Below are 15,134 nucleotides of genomic sequence, written 5' to 3'. Positions count from 1 at the left end.
TAATATTTCTTATTCAAGATGTAATATTTATTTTTTTTAATAATTCATTTCACACATCCTTTTTTCTTGTCTAATTCAAGTGAACCTATTTGTTTCAATGTCAGTGTATATTGATTTATTTGCATTACAAACTTATTAGTTGGTGATGTAAACTAATTTATTAAATTCATACTAGCGTCTACTAGGAGCATATCTTGTATGCATGTTGTATAACATTTTTGTTTTTTTCCTTATACTATTAAACAATCATTGGAGGTATTATTTTGATCGTTGTGTAATTTATCTTGCACGCAATTTATATAATATATTGATATTTCTAATAACTGATATTTTATGATAATTTATTTGTTAAGCCGAAGTGTTTGTTCCAAGTGCATTATTTATTCTTTCAGTTCATATAATTTGTTCTAGGGATATAATTTTTTGTTTGATGAGTTCAAATAATTTGTTCTATGCGTAAAATAATTTGTTCTCTAAGTTAGTATAATTGTTCCAAGTTTATATATATTTGTTCTTTGAGTTTATATAATTTGTTCGATAATACAACTATTTTATTCGGTGAGTGTTTATATTTTGTTTTGTATACATATATCTTGTAATAAAAATCTTCAAGCTTGTTCGCTATGTTTAATTTTTTTGTTCATCAGAATTATTAATTGTTTGAGTTGTTAAATTATTTGTTCCCAGGATCCAAAACTAATTATTTAATATTAAAAAACTATTTTTAAAAAATATCGTGTAGACATAGGCAAGTGTAGTCTTATTTTAGAGATCTTTTCGTAACAAAAATAATGGTGCAATCCAAATTTAATCTGAATGCTTGGTTTAATAGTTATAACTTTTTTATTTTTTTATTTTCATGCATGTAATGATGTCAGCGTTGTCTATTTGTGTATGTATGCATAGATTCTCTTTCCTATTAGCTGGCTTAATAGGCCTAATGAACGGCCCAAATCACACCCCTTCGGGTGATGGATGGCGGAACCATCGCCTCTGGTGATGGCTAATCGCGTCCCTAAAAAGACCTACTGAAAGTTTACTTTTTTTGCTGCTACCCGGCTCCACCTTATCCGCCCTTCTCCACTTTATGGGTAATATCTTATTTAGAGCTGGGACTTGCGCCATGTCATTTTTGGGCGGGCTGCGACTAGGGGGTGGTACTGGGCCATAACCCTAGTGGCTCCTTCACAGCCCAACAAGGCCCTTAAATTATTTAGCTCAAAATTGTATAAGATTAGAGTCCGATCCTTTTAGGGCCCGACCCTTAGATTTTCTAGTTCAAAATATTGGGCCCTTTACCACCCCTAGCTGCGACATGATTGTTTGACACGACCCAAAGCACGGTACGGCACGAAATATTTTGGACCGTGTGGGCACGACACGAACAGGAGGGCCGTGTTTGGGTCGGCACGACACAAAAATACCCCATCGGCCGGTATGTAGCCCGTTGTTCTACTATGGTAATTAATCTTCCTTTCTAATTAACAGCAATCATGAAAGGAAATATTATTCATTCAAGAAAATCACGTAATTTTTCTACCATCGATAGTTTATGTATTTTCTAATTGCAATAGTAACATTTTTGCATCGATGCATATAAATCCAATTACAGGTATATGAAGGGCCGTGCTTGGGCCGGCACGGCATGAAGACGTGCCGGCGTGCCTTGGGCCGTTCTTGGGCCGTTCTTGGGCTTGATAATAGACTTGTCGTGCCTATGGGTGGTAATGGGTCATAGTCCTAGGGGTCACTTCACAGCCCAACTTGACCCTTTAATTTTTTAGCTCAAAATTGTATAGAATTAGGGCCCGGTCCATTTAGAGCTTAGCCCTTAGATTATCTCGGCCAAATTTGACGGTCGTTTACCACCCTAGTCATGCTAGCATGGCACGGCGCGATGTGCCCATCGCGCCTAAAAATCTAGGCCCGACACGGCACGAGAGGCTGGACCGGGCTAGCACGACACGGCCTAACAAGTCCCGGCTCTAATTTTATCCACCCTTCTCCATCTTATAGGTAATATGATCTTTTGTACAATTCATTGTTCCAGTAAGAGACTTGAACTAACATTAGTCCTGAGTAAAGATTCCAAACAGGACCTCAGTCACAAAGCGGAACGTAGCCCCACACGCATCGGCGCAAATTCTTTTACCGATTACATTAAATTACATCAGTTTCAAACTCCCAAATTTCAATGTTCTACAGTTCCAGCATGGACATTGGAAGAAAAAACAATGCTTTTCTGAGGAGACGAAAGGAGGAGAAGAAAATGGTGCGACAACACAAGTTTGTTGAACACAAATTAGAAACAAAGCCATCAACACAAGGTAATGATGTTTATTTCAAGGAGGCTGCTTCGGGGAGAGAGCTCTCCCGATAGGATTCGATCGAGAGCCCCCCCCCCCCCCCCCCGCCCCCCTCCTCCTTCCTCTATCTCTCTTCTTCTTCCTCACCTCCGTCTCCTTCCTTCCGCCCCCGCCGCCCCCACTGCCGACCTCCCCCTCGCCGGCGTCGGCCGACACCGGCGAGGACCGCCACTCCAACCCCTCCCCTCCCCCTCTCCCTCCCTTCCCTCCCAACCGCCTCCATCCGCCCCCGCGGCCGACCTCCCCCTCGCCGGCGTCGCCGCCAGTGAGGACCGCTGCTCGAACCCCTCCCCTCCGCTTCCTTCCTGTCCGCCTCCACCGCTCGCCCCCCCCCCCCCCCCCGTCGGCCGACACCGGCGAGGACCGCCACTCCAACCCCTCCCCTCCCCCTCTCCCTCCCTTCCCTCCCAACCGCCTCCATCCGCCCCCGCGGCCGACCTCCCCCTCGCCGGCGTCGCCGCCAGTGAGGACCGCTGCTCGAACCCCTCCCCTCCGCTTCCTTCCTGTCCGCCTCCACCGCTCGCCCCCCCCCCCCCCCCCCCCCCCCGCCGCCGCCGACCCTGCCCACCGGTTGTCCACCACCACGGCCTCGCCGCCCACAACCCGCCTCCTCCGCCGGGCCGGCCGCCGCCCACGGCCATCCCTCTAAAGCCGCCGGCCATGGAAGCTCCCCCAACCCGAACCCCCGAACCCTAACCCTGCCGGCCTCCGCCGCCACTCCGGCCGGCGGCGACCCCGCCGCCGACCGCCCTGCCCACAACCCGCCGGAGGAGTTGGTGTCCTCGCCGGAGTTGGAGAAGAGAAGAACTGCAAATCGATTTGTTTTGTTACTTTCTTCTCACACTAACTGATTTCTCCTGTGTGGAGATAGAGGTAAGTTGGAGGGCTCTCGATTTAATCTTAAATCGAGAGGGCTCTCCCTGTAGGATTCTCCTTATTTCAAAGATAGGAGTTCTTTTCTACAATGCTTTAGCGTTTCTTATTTTCTATAATTACATCTACAGCCCAATGGCGAAGTTCCAGCTTTGTACTCTCAGCCCTTTTTCTTGGGCTGAACAATCCATTGGGCTCATTCAACACTCAGGAGGATTTCTTGTTTTCTTGCAGTCGCTCAAATAGGCTTCCATCGAAAGCGCCTCGGACAGTCTCTCGCTGCAACAGGCCATCCTTATCCTTTGCCACACTGTAGAGTAACAGCCATTCACCGGCTGCAGACACCCTGTATGGACGAGATCATAAAACATCAGAAAAGGAACTGTGAGAACAGTTTTCTTAATTAACGATAAGATCAAACATTCAAAAACAATCCCATGTGCGATCGATGCATTACATCAAATAGAACAGGTTGACACTGAAACATTATTGCTGCTAATAATTCAGTATCACTTCTTACCAGCCAACAAAATCATATATATTGCGGTTTCCTTTAAGCATGGAGAACACCTCGCCTAACGTCAAAGCATCCGGATGCGTTCGGCCATACTTGCTAAATATAGCATCGAACTTTGATGGATCAAACCTGTGCAACATTATTGAGCAGGCATGAACTAGTCTGAAATTGTGTGGCCGGAATTAGGCACTTGACCGACAGTAATGAATGTGTTAGGCCTACACACCTCCCTTCAGTATCATAGGATTCAGAATCGCTCCCGTGCTTACCCTTGTGGATGTTCTTGATATGGATGGGGAGCAAAGGGGAAGGTAACCATCCCTGCATTCAGAAGCACAGTTTTTAGTTCACCTGAAAACATACAGTATTATATATCTAAATGAAAAATAAACAATGTCCAATCTAGTCTAGCTAGAAAGGAACAGAAAGTGATGGCACACCCAAGATTTTCCAAAAACTGGACTCTGAAAGGTGAGTAGTCTCAGTAACTTGATTGACATGCCTAGCTAGTCACGCAAAGCTAAAGCAGCTAGATTTCAGAAAGGAACCATGCATCTGCAGAGAAGTAGAGAACGTCACCTGCTGAGTGGGAAAAGTGAGGAGGAGGTTGATCAGTATAGAGCCGAAGAACGATACCGGGAGCCCGCAGCCTATTGCACGGAGGCCTGACAAAGCAATTTGACACAGCAAGCATGAAACATCACCCTCACAGACAGCGTAATCAGCCAGTGCAGTATCCATAAACAGAATGTTTTTCGCCCCTACGCAATGCAAACGCTGGAGATTTTATTCTCACGCAACGCGAGACCACTACTGCTCATGCGTGGTTTCATTGGGATGGAAAAAGTTTGTGAACACTGAATGCGTGAATCGCTGCTGCTTCTTTTTTTTTCTGAAAGGAGAAAGACTGATCGATCGGTAATGACGGTTGAGTCACTCACCTTGAAACGTCTCCCAGGGGTAGATGATGCCGTCGCCGTTGCGGTCGAAGAAGGCGGCGTGCTGCTGAAGCACGGTCAGGCCGCGGGGGTCGCGTCCCCTCGTCCCCTGCGGGTGGCTCGGGTCCACCGCCTCCAGAGCCCGCGCGAGATCTGCAAAACCAATCCAGAATGCGTGAGCCCGATTACGGCTCTGCTAATCGCGAGAATGGTGGTGGTGTCTCCATCTTGATGGCAGGAATGACAGTGTTCAGTTCTGCCGTGCAAGGTACAGGCCTTGTTTGGATGCTTTGGCTAAAAAAAATAGGCTGAGGGAATCTTGTTATTTTGGAGTACAAGATGTATATTACCGACAAAACTCATTCCATAACTTCTAAGCTATTTTGCGAGACGAATATAATGAGCTTAATTAATCTATAATTTACTACAGTGATACAGTAACTAGATGCTAATCATGGATTAACATACCTCGTTAGATTTGTCTTGCAAAATAGCCCAGGGTTCTACAAATAGTTTTATACATATACTTTATTTAATACTCTTAAATGGTAAGATTTTCTATGACTAAAAAATAGCTCTGAGATCCAAACAAGCCCACAGGTGCCTTCCCATGTTTTTTAAGGTTCGGAATACAGAGTAGGACAGTCTAACTGAGAAAAAGGAGAACTAGTAGAGAGAGAGATCGGGTTGCATCGCATACATGGCTTGGGAAGCTGCTCCTGCAGGCTGGGGTTAAGCCTCCGCTCCCGGGTGACGGGCGCGTGGGGCGCCACCGTCTCCATGGACGCGTCCTCCGCCGGCACCGACGAGAAGGACGACGACATGCTCGCTCGCGGACCGACCTTGCCGCAGGGCCTGCGGCGGATCCACGATGATTCAGAAGTGTAACCTCGAAGCAGGATCGATCGAACAGCGACGGAGGATAGGAATCGGATTCGCGACAGGAGGAACAAAGAAGGATCCGGTACCTTCGGAGGTGGGGAACGGCGAGACGGGAGCACCGCGTGGGGAGGCTCGAGACGAGCTGCAGAGTCATGCGCGCCGGCGCGCGTGGGTGTGTGATGAAACGAAACCGACGGACGACGGGCGCCTCGGTGCCCGCTCCGCTCCCCTTTTTAAAGCCCTTTCCAGCTTTCCTGCGTTGCGTGGCGAAGGCGAGCCACGGAAAGCCCCGAGTGCGGCCACGGGAACCGGCGGAAAGCGGCGGCGTGGCAGCGTGGCCGGCCCGCACCGAACGGGGAAGTGCTTGGCCGGAACCGCGTGCCAGGCCACCGGAACTCGAGAAAGCGGCCACCGGACGTGGCGTCCTCGCTTGCACGATTTTGATTGCGTCGGCGTGCATGGCAATTTTTTTAAACCTTTTGCTTCGTTCTCGACGGGTCGACCCTCGCTAGTTTTCAAACCTTTTTAAATTAAAGCCGGAGATCATGGTGAGAACGTCTTCCGGTTTAGGTTTTTGTGTAGAAATAATGGAGTGGCGCGGTTTTCAAAGCTGGGGAGAGTGCGCGGTGAACATCTGGATGTTCGTGGCACGCATGGGCGTGGCAACCTGGCGAGGGCCAGGATGGACGCGTGGCTGCGTGTCATTTTGGCACTGTGATGTCAATTTTAATCGGGCCGAGATTTTCTTTCTTGACATGCTTGTGTCTTGGCCCACGCATGGCTTTTCTCAGTGTCGGTTCTTAGGCCCAGCCGTGAACTCTCTCTCTAGCCCCTGCTTGAGAAAAAAACAATCAAATTCATACTCATTAAAACTTGAAAGTTTCTTTATAGTGCCTATTTTGGATAAACATGACGTTGACTCTTGAATAATACAGGTATCACAAAGTCCAAATAGAAACACAATAAATAAATAAATAAATATAGAAGCATTTCTGATTTGAACATCAATCGGTGTTGTTTTACTAAAAACATTGTGACTCAATTGGGATGATCCAATTTTTCTAGTGTCAATCTTCTTGAGCTAGTGGGCATTCATCATGGAGATTTCCGGCATCAGCTAGCAATCCTGCGGATATACGCTTTCAACTTTTTTAAAAAAATGAAACTCTCAGGACGAAAATTTTTAAGAAGAAGTATGAAAACATCCATAAGAAACAGATAATAAATGAACCACTCAATATTTTTCAGTTTGCAATCTGAAATTGAAAAGGCAAGACTCAAGTATATTACCATTTTCACAATAATCTAGTCTACATTTAGTATTAGTAGAGAAACAATAATATAAGAACAAATAGTCACACTACTACAGAAACGCTAATTTGTTCCGGTTGGAAAATCCTTGTTGTCCCGGTTTCCCAACCGGGAACGCCAGGCCAGGACAAAAGGGGGGGTCCTTTTGTCCCGGGTCTGGCAACCGGGACAAAAGGTGCTGCCAGCGCCACGTGGTTGGCGCACCCTTTTGTCCCGGTTGGTGTTACCAAACCAATCGGGACAAAAGGTCCCCTTTTTTTTCCTGTTTTCCTTTTCTTAATTCTTTTTCTATTTCAATTATACTTTTGCATTTCAATTAAACTTATGTATTGGAATTCAGTGTGTATGATCTCCACTAATATATATATATATAGTTACTTATATAATATTTGTCCAAGATAGTTTTCATATATAAATTAATTCACTTATATATATATGTATACACATATCTATACATGTGAATTCCTTTACATATGAAAATGTCTAGGACCAATATTATATATATATACATACATATATATACACATATATATTATTGGAGTGCTTATATATATAATACATACATATTCATAAATATAAATTTAATACATACACACATATATATTTAGATAGGTATATTTGTTCTTAATTACATATATATGCGTATATTATCATATTTGCTGCGATTGTCAATATTAGATAGTCCATCATAGTAGAATTCGTCTTTTGGATCGAGGACTTGCTCAAAAATAAATCCGGACAATTGTTCTTGAATCGCCATAATCTTTTCCTCCGGTATGAGTTTATCGCGCATCTCCTCGACCTATGGAAAAAGAGGATAATTAATTTTGACTAATTAAAATACGAGTTCAAATATTAACAAGTTTTTTACTTACTTCCTCCTCCCTATCTGTCCAGGCCCTTGGAGGACCTAACAGACCATGGATGTTCTCGCATACATAGTATGCGCATAAATTAGTGCCTTGTTTCTGCCTCACACACTTTAAGAGAGAAGAAATTATTAGGTATTTACATGAATATATAATAAAACTAATGAATCGTGCAACGAATCATCCAAGTGCGTACCGCAAAATCTGTCTTGATCTTCAATTCCTTGTCAAATTTGCCTGAATGATTTTTAGCGAATTGTTTCCAAATCATGTGCATGATTAGAACAATTATAGTCAAGTAACAAAGTGATTCAAATTATCGGTCATCGACGGAGTTGTGGTATAATTACTTTTTCATCATGTTAAGAAGATTTTCGTATTGTTCTGGATTTCTCCTCCATGAGTCCATAACCACGAGTAGCCTCTTCTCGGGAATTATGACAATTAGGACCCAGTGTTCACTGCAAGATTATACGAAGGCAGTTCTTGGTAGTTAAGGTTTAAACAATTCGATTACAGAATAGAAAGAGTTAGACGGAAGGAATCACTCACGCAAAGTTGTAAGGAAACAATATCATTTGCTTGTTATGATGAACGCTTATGTACTTGAACAAGTTTTGGAACAGCTCATCAGAAGTGTCGCGTAGAATCCTCCAATTACAAGTAATTGGGTCGATGAAGCCGAGGTGAGAGTATCCCTTTCTCTTGCAAGTTTGTATCTCCATTCTACATGATACCGAATAAATCAAGGGATCAGTATGTTGAGATCATGCAAAACAATACGTAAGGAGAGTAAAATACTTACAGAACCCACAAGCCGACCATAGAGATGTCGAGGTCCTCCTGATGGAATAGTTGGTAAATTTCTTCCCAGTTTATCCATATAATGGCCTCTCCCCGTAAGAAATCGTCATCTTTAATCTTTGCGCCCTGCATGAAGATGCAATCGGCCATCGCACGCATGTAGTGCTGGTGCAGCTTACACATTTGTGTTGGAAGCACAGACACTACTTCGGGGGGTACAAGAGATTTGCCCAGCTCATACGTCCATTTGACGACCACATCGGCCTTAGGAATATCTTCTCCCCCTGCAATCTGAGCCACCGTCAGGTTTGATTCTTTCAAAAATGTAAAAAAGTCTTGTTATTGCGTCGTCTGTCCCACTAACAGAGCCTCTATTGATTGTTTCTTTTGGGCTCCGAGCTGTGGAACGTCGGACGACGACGACTTTGATTGTCTCTTCTTTTTCTCAGTAGTTTTGATAATTGTGCGTTCGTAGTCTGAAGGGGGATCTCTCGGAATGAATTTTCTCTTATTTGCTTCGCACATTCCCTTAAAAAATTTCAAATCTATCGGATTTATCACTTTCTCGGGCTCCGACTTCGGCTTCGGCTTGAAGTGCTCTTTAACTCTTTCTTGAGTTATCCGATCGCATTCTTCAAGGCTCATGTCCCAGGGTTTAATAGGAGCATCCTTGGTTTTCTTCTCCTTTTCCTTCTTCTTTGGAGGCTCCTTAGCCAGTGCAGCTACATTCTTTGCCGGCGGCTGTTTCTGCTTCTTTGCCAGCGGCGGAGGGGGTGACCATGGAGGCGACGGTGACGCTTGAGTGTTCATCGGCGCATGAGATGATGGTGATGGAGAATGTGCCGGTGAACCTTGCCGAGACAGTGCTGCCCTTGGGGAGTTTTGCAGAGATGCCGGTTTGGAGAGGCATGCTGAGATGTCGGTCTTGGTGTTTGATCATCCGACTTTAGGACAATGTAGCGCTTATCCCATAGGATGTAGCCATGAATGGTTTCTGCTAGTGTCCTCTCCCCATCGCCTCCAGGAATATCAAGCTCGAACGTCTCCCAACCCTGGCACACCTGCTCCACGCCAACTCGTGTGTATCCTGGCGGAATTTGCTGCCCATGGTACACGTCGCCTGGTTGGGTTGGCATGGCTGTACCGTACGCAACAGTGAACATTAAGTTCTTAATGGCAGTCTGCAGGTCACAAGCTGTCCGCTGGGTGATCTCATCCACTGGAAATCGCTGCGGGGCAGTCGCTTCAACTGCGGCCTGGATCCCCGTTGGCTCGACGACGGCGACGTCTGTGGAAGCGCAGCTATTTTTCCCGCTGAGATAGATGATCGGCTGCGACATTAGGCTCTGGAGGCACCGTTTGCGCTTGCTGTTGTTGGCTCATTGCTATGGCCACTTGGCGTTGAACCTCTTCCTCCAGTCTTTGATCGTGTGACATGAGTCGTTCCTCTAGCCTTCGCAAGTGCTCCCGCTCATCATTCTTTCTTCTTTGCCGGCTTCTATATGATTCAATGTAATCCCTGAACCCATACTTCCACGGAACCATTCCTTTGCCTCTTGTGCGGCCCGGATGCTCTGGATTCCCAAGGGCGTAAGTCAGCTCGTCCCTCTCTCTATCCGGCTGGAATGTTCCCTCAGCCGCTGCTTGTATGGCCTCCTGTAGTCTCTGGGCTGCTCGCTGGATGTTTGTCCCATAGATGCAGTCACCAGTCAATGGGTCCAAGCTTCCCCCGTGACCATAAAACCAGGTCCTTGACCTTTCATGCCAGTTCATGGTCGTAGGTTGGATGCCTCTTTCAAGCAGATCCTGCTCCATCTTCTCCCATTTGGGTATTGCAAGCTTGTAGCCTCCTTGGCCTAGAGTGTGATGGTACACTTTCTTCGAGGCGTTGTCTTTGGCCTTCTTCACCTTTTGAAGCCCAAGCTCTGAAGACTTGTATTCCACAAAAGCATCCCAGTGACCCCTGAGCTTTTCGAGCTCACCGGTAAATACGGGTGTGGTCCCGGTCTTGATATATTTCTTCGTCAAAATTTTCTTGAATGAATGCAGCTGTTCGGCCATCTTACTCAGGGTCCAGCGCTTGCATATCTCTTCGGATTCAGCTGGAACCGTGAAGTTTTTCTTAAGCTCCCGCCAGCACCATTCTTTTTCTCTTTCGGGTACCACATCCCGTTCCACGGTGGAAGCTTTCCAGAGCATGAAGCTAAACGGGATGAGGTCCTGACAATACATCCGGATTGTCTTATGAATTTTTTGGCGGCAGCTTCTGGAGCGATCGGTTCGCCATCTGTACCAACTTCCGTTATAATGAACCGCCCTTCCAGTTTTTTTGTTGGGCCTCGCTTCGGCTTTTTCTGCTGCGACGATGATCCAGACGGCTATAAAAAAACATTCATAGTATTCATATAGATTCAGATGAAAATATGATTGTCACTACAAATAAGTATAGTTGTGATATGTACATTAGCACTTTGTTCAGCGGCAGCGTCATCCTGAAGAGATGGTGGCTCAATTCCATCACCGGACATATTTAAATATATGTCGGTATTGCTGCCATCATCAGCTTGTTCAGGGACATCTCCTTGACCTTTGTCAATCAAATTCAACAGGAACTGTTCGCCTTCCGCGTCTGTGTGTCGCGGGTCCATCGTAACTAAAATATGAATACAAATAAAACCCTTAAAAAATTCTCTAAGTAATTCACATCAATATTGACTAAGTAATTCTCCAAGTATGTCACTAAGTAATTCAATTAAATATTCACTTATTAATTCACACAGTATTTCACTAAGTAATTCACTAAGTCATTCTCCAAGTAATTTACTAAGTCATTCTCCAAGTAATTCACTAAGTTATTCTCTAAGTATTTCACAAAGTCAAAATGCAATTTTCTACAATATTTTGTAGTCTCTAAGTAATATACAGGAAATATTCAAGAAATATTATAAACTTTTGACATATTTGCGCAGTATGAAATTGTATTTAAAGGTGATAGGAATGTTCATGTTATACTTGCCTTCCTCAAACTGCTCCTACTGCTCGAAGTGTCCCGCGGAAGGTGGCTCCTGGTACTCCTCCGACTGCTCAACGTCTACTCACGATCGCAACGCCAAAACAAGGTCCAGCACATACACAAACATGCAAACAAAGACAAATCCTAAGAAACATTACAACAATACATAACAATAGCAAACAAAACTGAGCTAGAACTATTCTACGTGTTACAACGATCGCGTGGACATAAAGAACGCCTGAAACAGAGCTAGAACGCGAAATCTAGGGCTAAAACAAGGTTCAGGGACTAAACTGCGAGAAAACTGGAACTACGGGGGGTTCTATGCAAAAACCAGGGACCTAAACGTAATTAAAGGTTAGATCTAGGGTCTAACACGCAAAAAGGCAGGGGCTGGACTGCGGATCCAAAAACTGGAAAGCTCAGGGGGTTCTGTGAAAGATTCTAGGATGATATGGAATTATTTTTGAACTAACGTGGACTGCGGGTTAATTCAAGAAAAATCCAGGGACTCTTTAGCAAAGTTTCAAGGCCGAACCGGTACCAAGGGGTTCGGATCGTCAGATCGCGATCGAACGGCTCGGATCATAACGGTTCAGGATCTAATCGTGAGCGTTGGATGCGGATCGGGCGGCCAGGGCTCATCGGAGCGCGGGTCGGCGGCGAGGCTCGCTGGAGACAGAGCTCCCGCGGCGGGGTGCTGCCGAAGTTGGCCAAACTCGGTCCTCTGGGCTGGGATTCGAGGGGGAAAAGGGCCAGGGAGGCTCAGTGCGGCACGCGTAACCCACCTGGGGTCACAGCGGGGCTCGCCGGGGCGCGGAGCAGCGGGCACAGCTGCAAGGGCGGATCTGCGGCGGCGGGCTCGCCGGTGAGCGCGTTCACACGCTGTTCTAGGCACGGGAACTGGGCAAAAGGGCGTGTGCACGTGTGCAGTGCAAGGGTGACACGAAACTGGGTCGGTGCGGTGCTGTGCAGGGCCGCAGGGGCATGGCCGCATGTGGAGCAGCGGCGGCGGAGCGTCGGTGTTCTTGTTCTAGCTGCAGGGGTAGCTACGGCCTACCGGAACCGGCGTAAAAAGGATCAGGGAGGCAACGTGGTGCTCACCGAGGGCCTGAAGTGGAGGATGCTGTAATGCAGGATGGCCGGCGTCGAGATCCGGCGGCGGCGCTCGACAGAGCTTGTGGGCGAGGTCGTTGCAGGACGGCTCCGGGCTTCTGATCCCCACGAGCGGGTTCCGCGTCGCGATGCGAAGCCAGGGAGGTGGTCAGCGCGGCTGGGGGGACATCGGCGGCGAGGAAATTCCACGGCGGAGTGGAGGCCGGGGTGGCGAAGATGAGGTGGAACGGGGGAAGGACGACGGCGCACCGGTGAGCGGCCTGGTGGGGTCGTCGTCCAAGGCGGCCGGGGTGTGGAGGCGGCGGAGCTCGGGTGGCGCTCAGAGATGGTGGGGGACGTCGACGGCGCTCGGGGATGGCGGCAGAGCAGATCAAGAACTGTGCCCAAGTGTTGGAGGAAGGCGGAAGAAGAAGGGACATATATAGGGGGCCCCCCTTTTGTCCCGGGTGAAGCCACCACCCGGGACAAAAGAGTCTTTTGTCCCGGGTCGTCGCTCCACCCGGGACAAAAGGTGTTTTTGGGCGGACCGGGAAAATTGTCAGCCCGCGGCCCACCTTTAGTCCCAGGTGGATCAACCACCCGGGACAAAAGGGGCCCGTTTTCCCTCATTCCCGCCAAATCTTATGTTTGTTTTTATTTTTTTACTTCTCTTTTAAAATAGGCTTTTATTTGTTAATTCAGTTAATAAAATTATGATTCCAAAAATTATGGAACAAAATTTCTTATCTCTATATAAACTTTATACACGCAACAAAATTAATTAATTTTCATTCAAGTGATTGGGTCAACGAAATATCTAACTTTTTTGAAATCATATTTGTTATTTTGACCATGCAAAAATATATTAGGTGAACAAATTTTTTTAAACTGTTTCTTTTCGACAGAAAGTGGATTCTATCACGATATTAACGTTTAAAAAGTGAATTTTATATAAAATTAAGTAATTTCATGATATTAATGACGAACATCTAAGACTTCCCAATATGGTAGCTCCCAAAATATAGATTTCTTCTTCAACATGGGCGCCATTCCGTTTTCGTTCGGAACAGGTTGGCTACCAGATTCCTTTCCAAAAATAACTTATAGATCTTTTACCATGTTGAAGACGTCTTTACCACTACGGTGCATCGGTTTTGCTCGGTGGTCCGCTTGGCCTTTGAAATGGATGCCCTTCTTTCGTACCGCATGCCTGATGGGAAGAAACCGACGATGACTCATGTATGTAACCTTCTTACAGTGAGTCAACCATATATTATCGGTATCATCTAAACAGTGTGTGCATGCTTCGTATCTCTTGTTCGACTGTCCTGACAAGTTACTAAGAGCAGGCCAGTCATTGATCGTTACGAACAGCAATGCTCGTAGGTTGAAGTTTTCCTATTTGTATTCATCCCACATCCGTACACCTTCATCGCCCCAGAGCAATAAGAGTTCTTCGACCAATGGTCTTAGGTACACATCAATGTCATTTCCGGGTTGCTTTGGACCCGGGATAAGCACTGGCATCATGATGAACTTTCGTTTCATGCAGAGCCATGGTGGAAGATTGTACATACAAAGAGTCACAGGCCAAATGCTATGACCACTGCTCATCTCACCAAAAGGATTCATGCCATCCGTACTCGAACCGAACCTTATGTTTCTCGCTTCCAAATCAAATTCATGGTACGTTCTATCTATTTTTCTCCACTGCGACCCATCAGCGGGGTGTCTCAACATCGAGTCTTTCTTGCGTTCCTCTTTGTGCCATCGCATCAACTTAGCATTATCTTTATTTCTAAACAGACGCTTCAAACGTAGTATTATAGGAGAATACCACATAACCTTCGCAGGAACTCTCTTCCGGGGAGGCTCCCCCTCGACATCTCCAGGATCATCTTTTCAAATCTTGTAACGCAATGAACTGCATACGGGACATGCATCCAAATTCTCGTACTCATCTCGGTAGAGGATGCAGTCGTTGGGGCATGCATGTATCTTTTGCACTTCCAATCCTAAAGGGCAAACAAGTTGTTTGGCTTCATACGTTGTGGTAGGCAATTTGTTGTCCTTAGGAAGTATTTTTTTAACAAGTTTGAGTAATTCACCAAATCCCTTGTCAGATACACCATTTGTCGCCTTCCATTGCAGTAGCTCCAAGGTGGTGCCAAGTTTCTTCAATCCATTTTGACAATCTGGGTACAACAACTTACGGTGATCCTCTAACAACTTCAGGAACTTCAATCTCTCCGTTTCACTCTCACAATCTGCCTGCACATTGTGCAATGCCTGCCCCAGATCGTCGCTGGGATCATTTTCTGCTACATCTACTTTGGGCTCTTCCATGGGAATATCGTCATCGAATGCACCGATTCCAGCATTCCCGGCAAAGTGGTTGTCAAAATCTTCTTCTTCATTATCTTCCATGGTAACCCCTCTCTCCGTGCTTCGTCCAACAAACATACT

General features: G+C 46.1%; 1 protein-coding gene across 1 annotated transcript; it reads right to left on the bottom strand.

Moving 5' to 3' along the window:
- Positions 1 to 3,236: 3,236 nt before the first annotated feature.
- Positions 3,237 to 5,765, bottom strand: LOC120711892 (peroxygenase-like). The gene is made up of 7 exons (XM_039997572.1): positions 5,663 to 5,765; positions 5,395 to 5,549; positions 4,698 to 4,847; positions 4,336 to 4,421; positions 3,983 to 4,077; positions 3,760 to 3,885; positions 3,237 to 3,585 (listed from the first exon to the last, which is right to left on the bottom strand). Exons 1-7 carry the CDS (start codon positions 5,728 to 5,730, stop codon positions 3,447 to 3,449), a joined length of 819 nt encoding a protein of 272 aa, XP_039853506.1. The 5' UTR covers positions 5,731 to 5,765; the 3' UTR covers positions 3,237 to 3,446.
- Positions 5,766 to 15,134: the final 9,369 nt, after the last annotated feature.

The sequence above is a fragment of the Panicum virgatum genome, chromosome 6K, assembly GCF_016808335.1.
Source record: "Panicum virgatum strain AP13 chromosome 6K, P.virgatum_v5, whole genome shotgun sequence".
NCBI classification, from domain to species: Eukaryota; Viridiplantae; Streptophyta; class Magnoliopsida; order Poales; family Poaceae; genus Panicum; species Panicum virgatum.
This window is presented reverse-complemented; position numbering and strand designations above follow the sequence as displayed.

Coding starts and splice junctions, on each gene's coding strand:
- LOC120711892 (XM_039997572.1), bottom strand. CDS start 5,730: ATGACTCTGCAGCTCGTCTCGAGCCTCCCCACGCGGTGCTCCCGTCTC. Junction 4,078..4,335: donor TCACTTTTCCCACTCAGCAG/GTGACGTTCTCT, acceptor TTCTGAATGCAG/GGATGGTTACCTTCCCCTTT. Junction 3,586..3,759: donor ATATATGATTTTGTTGGCTG/GTAAGAAGTGAT, acceptor TCGTCCATACAG/GGTGTCTGCAGCCGGTGAAT.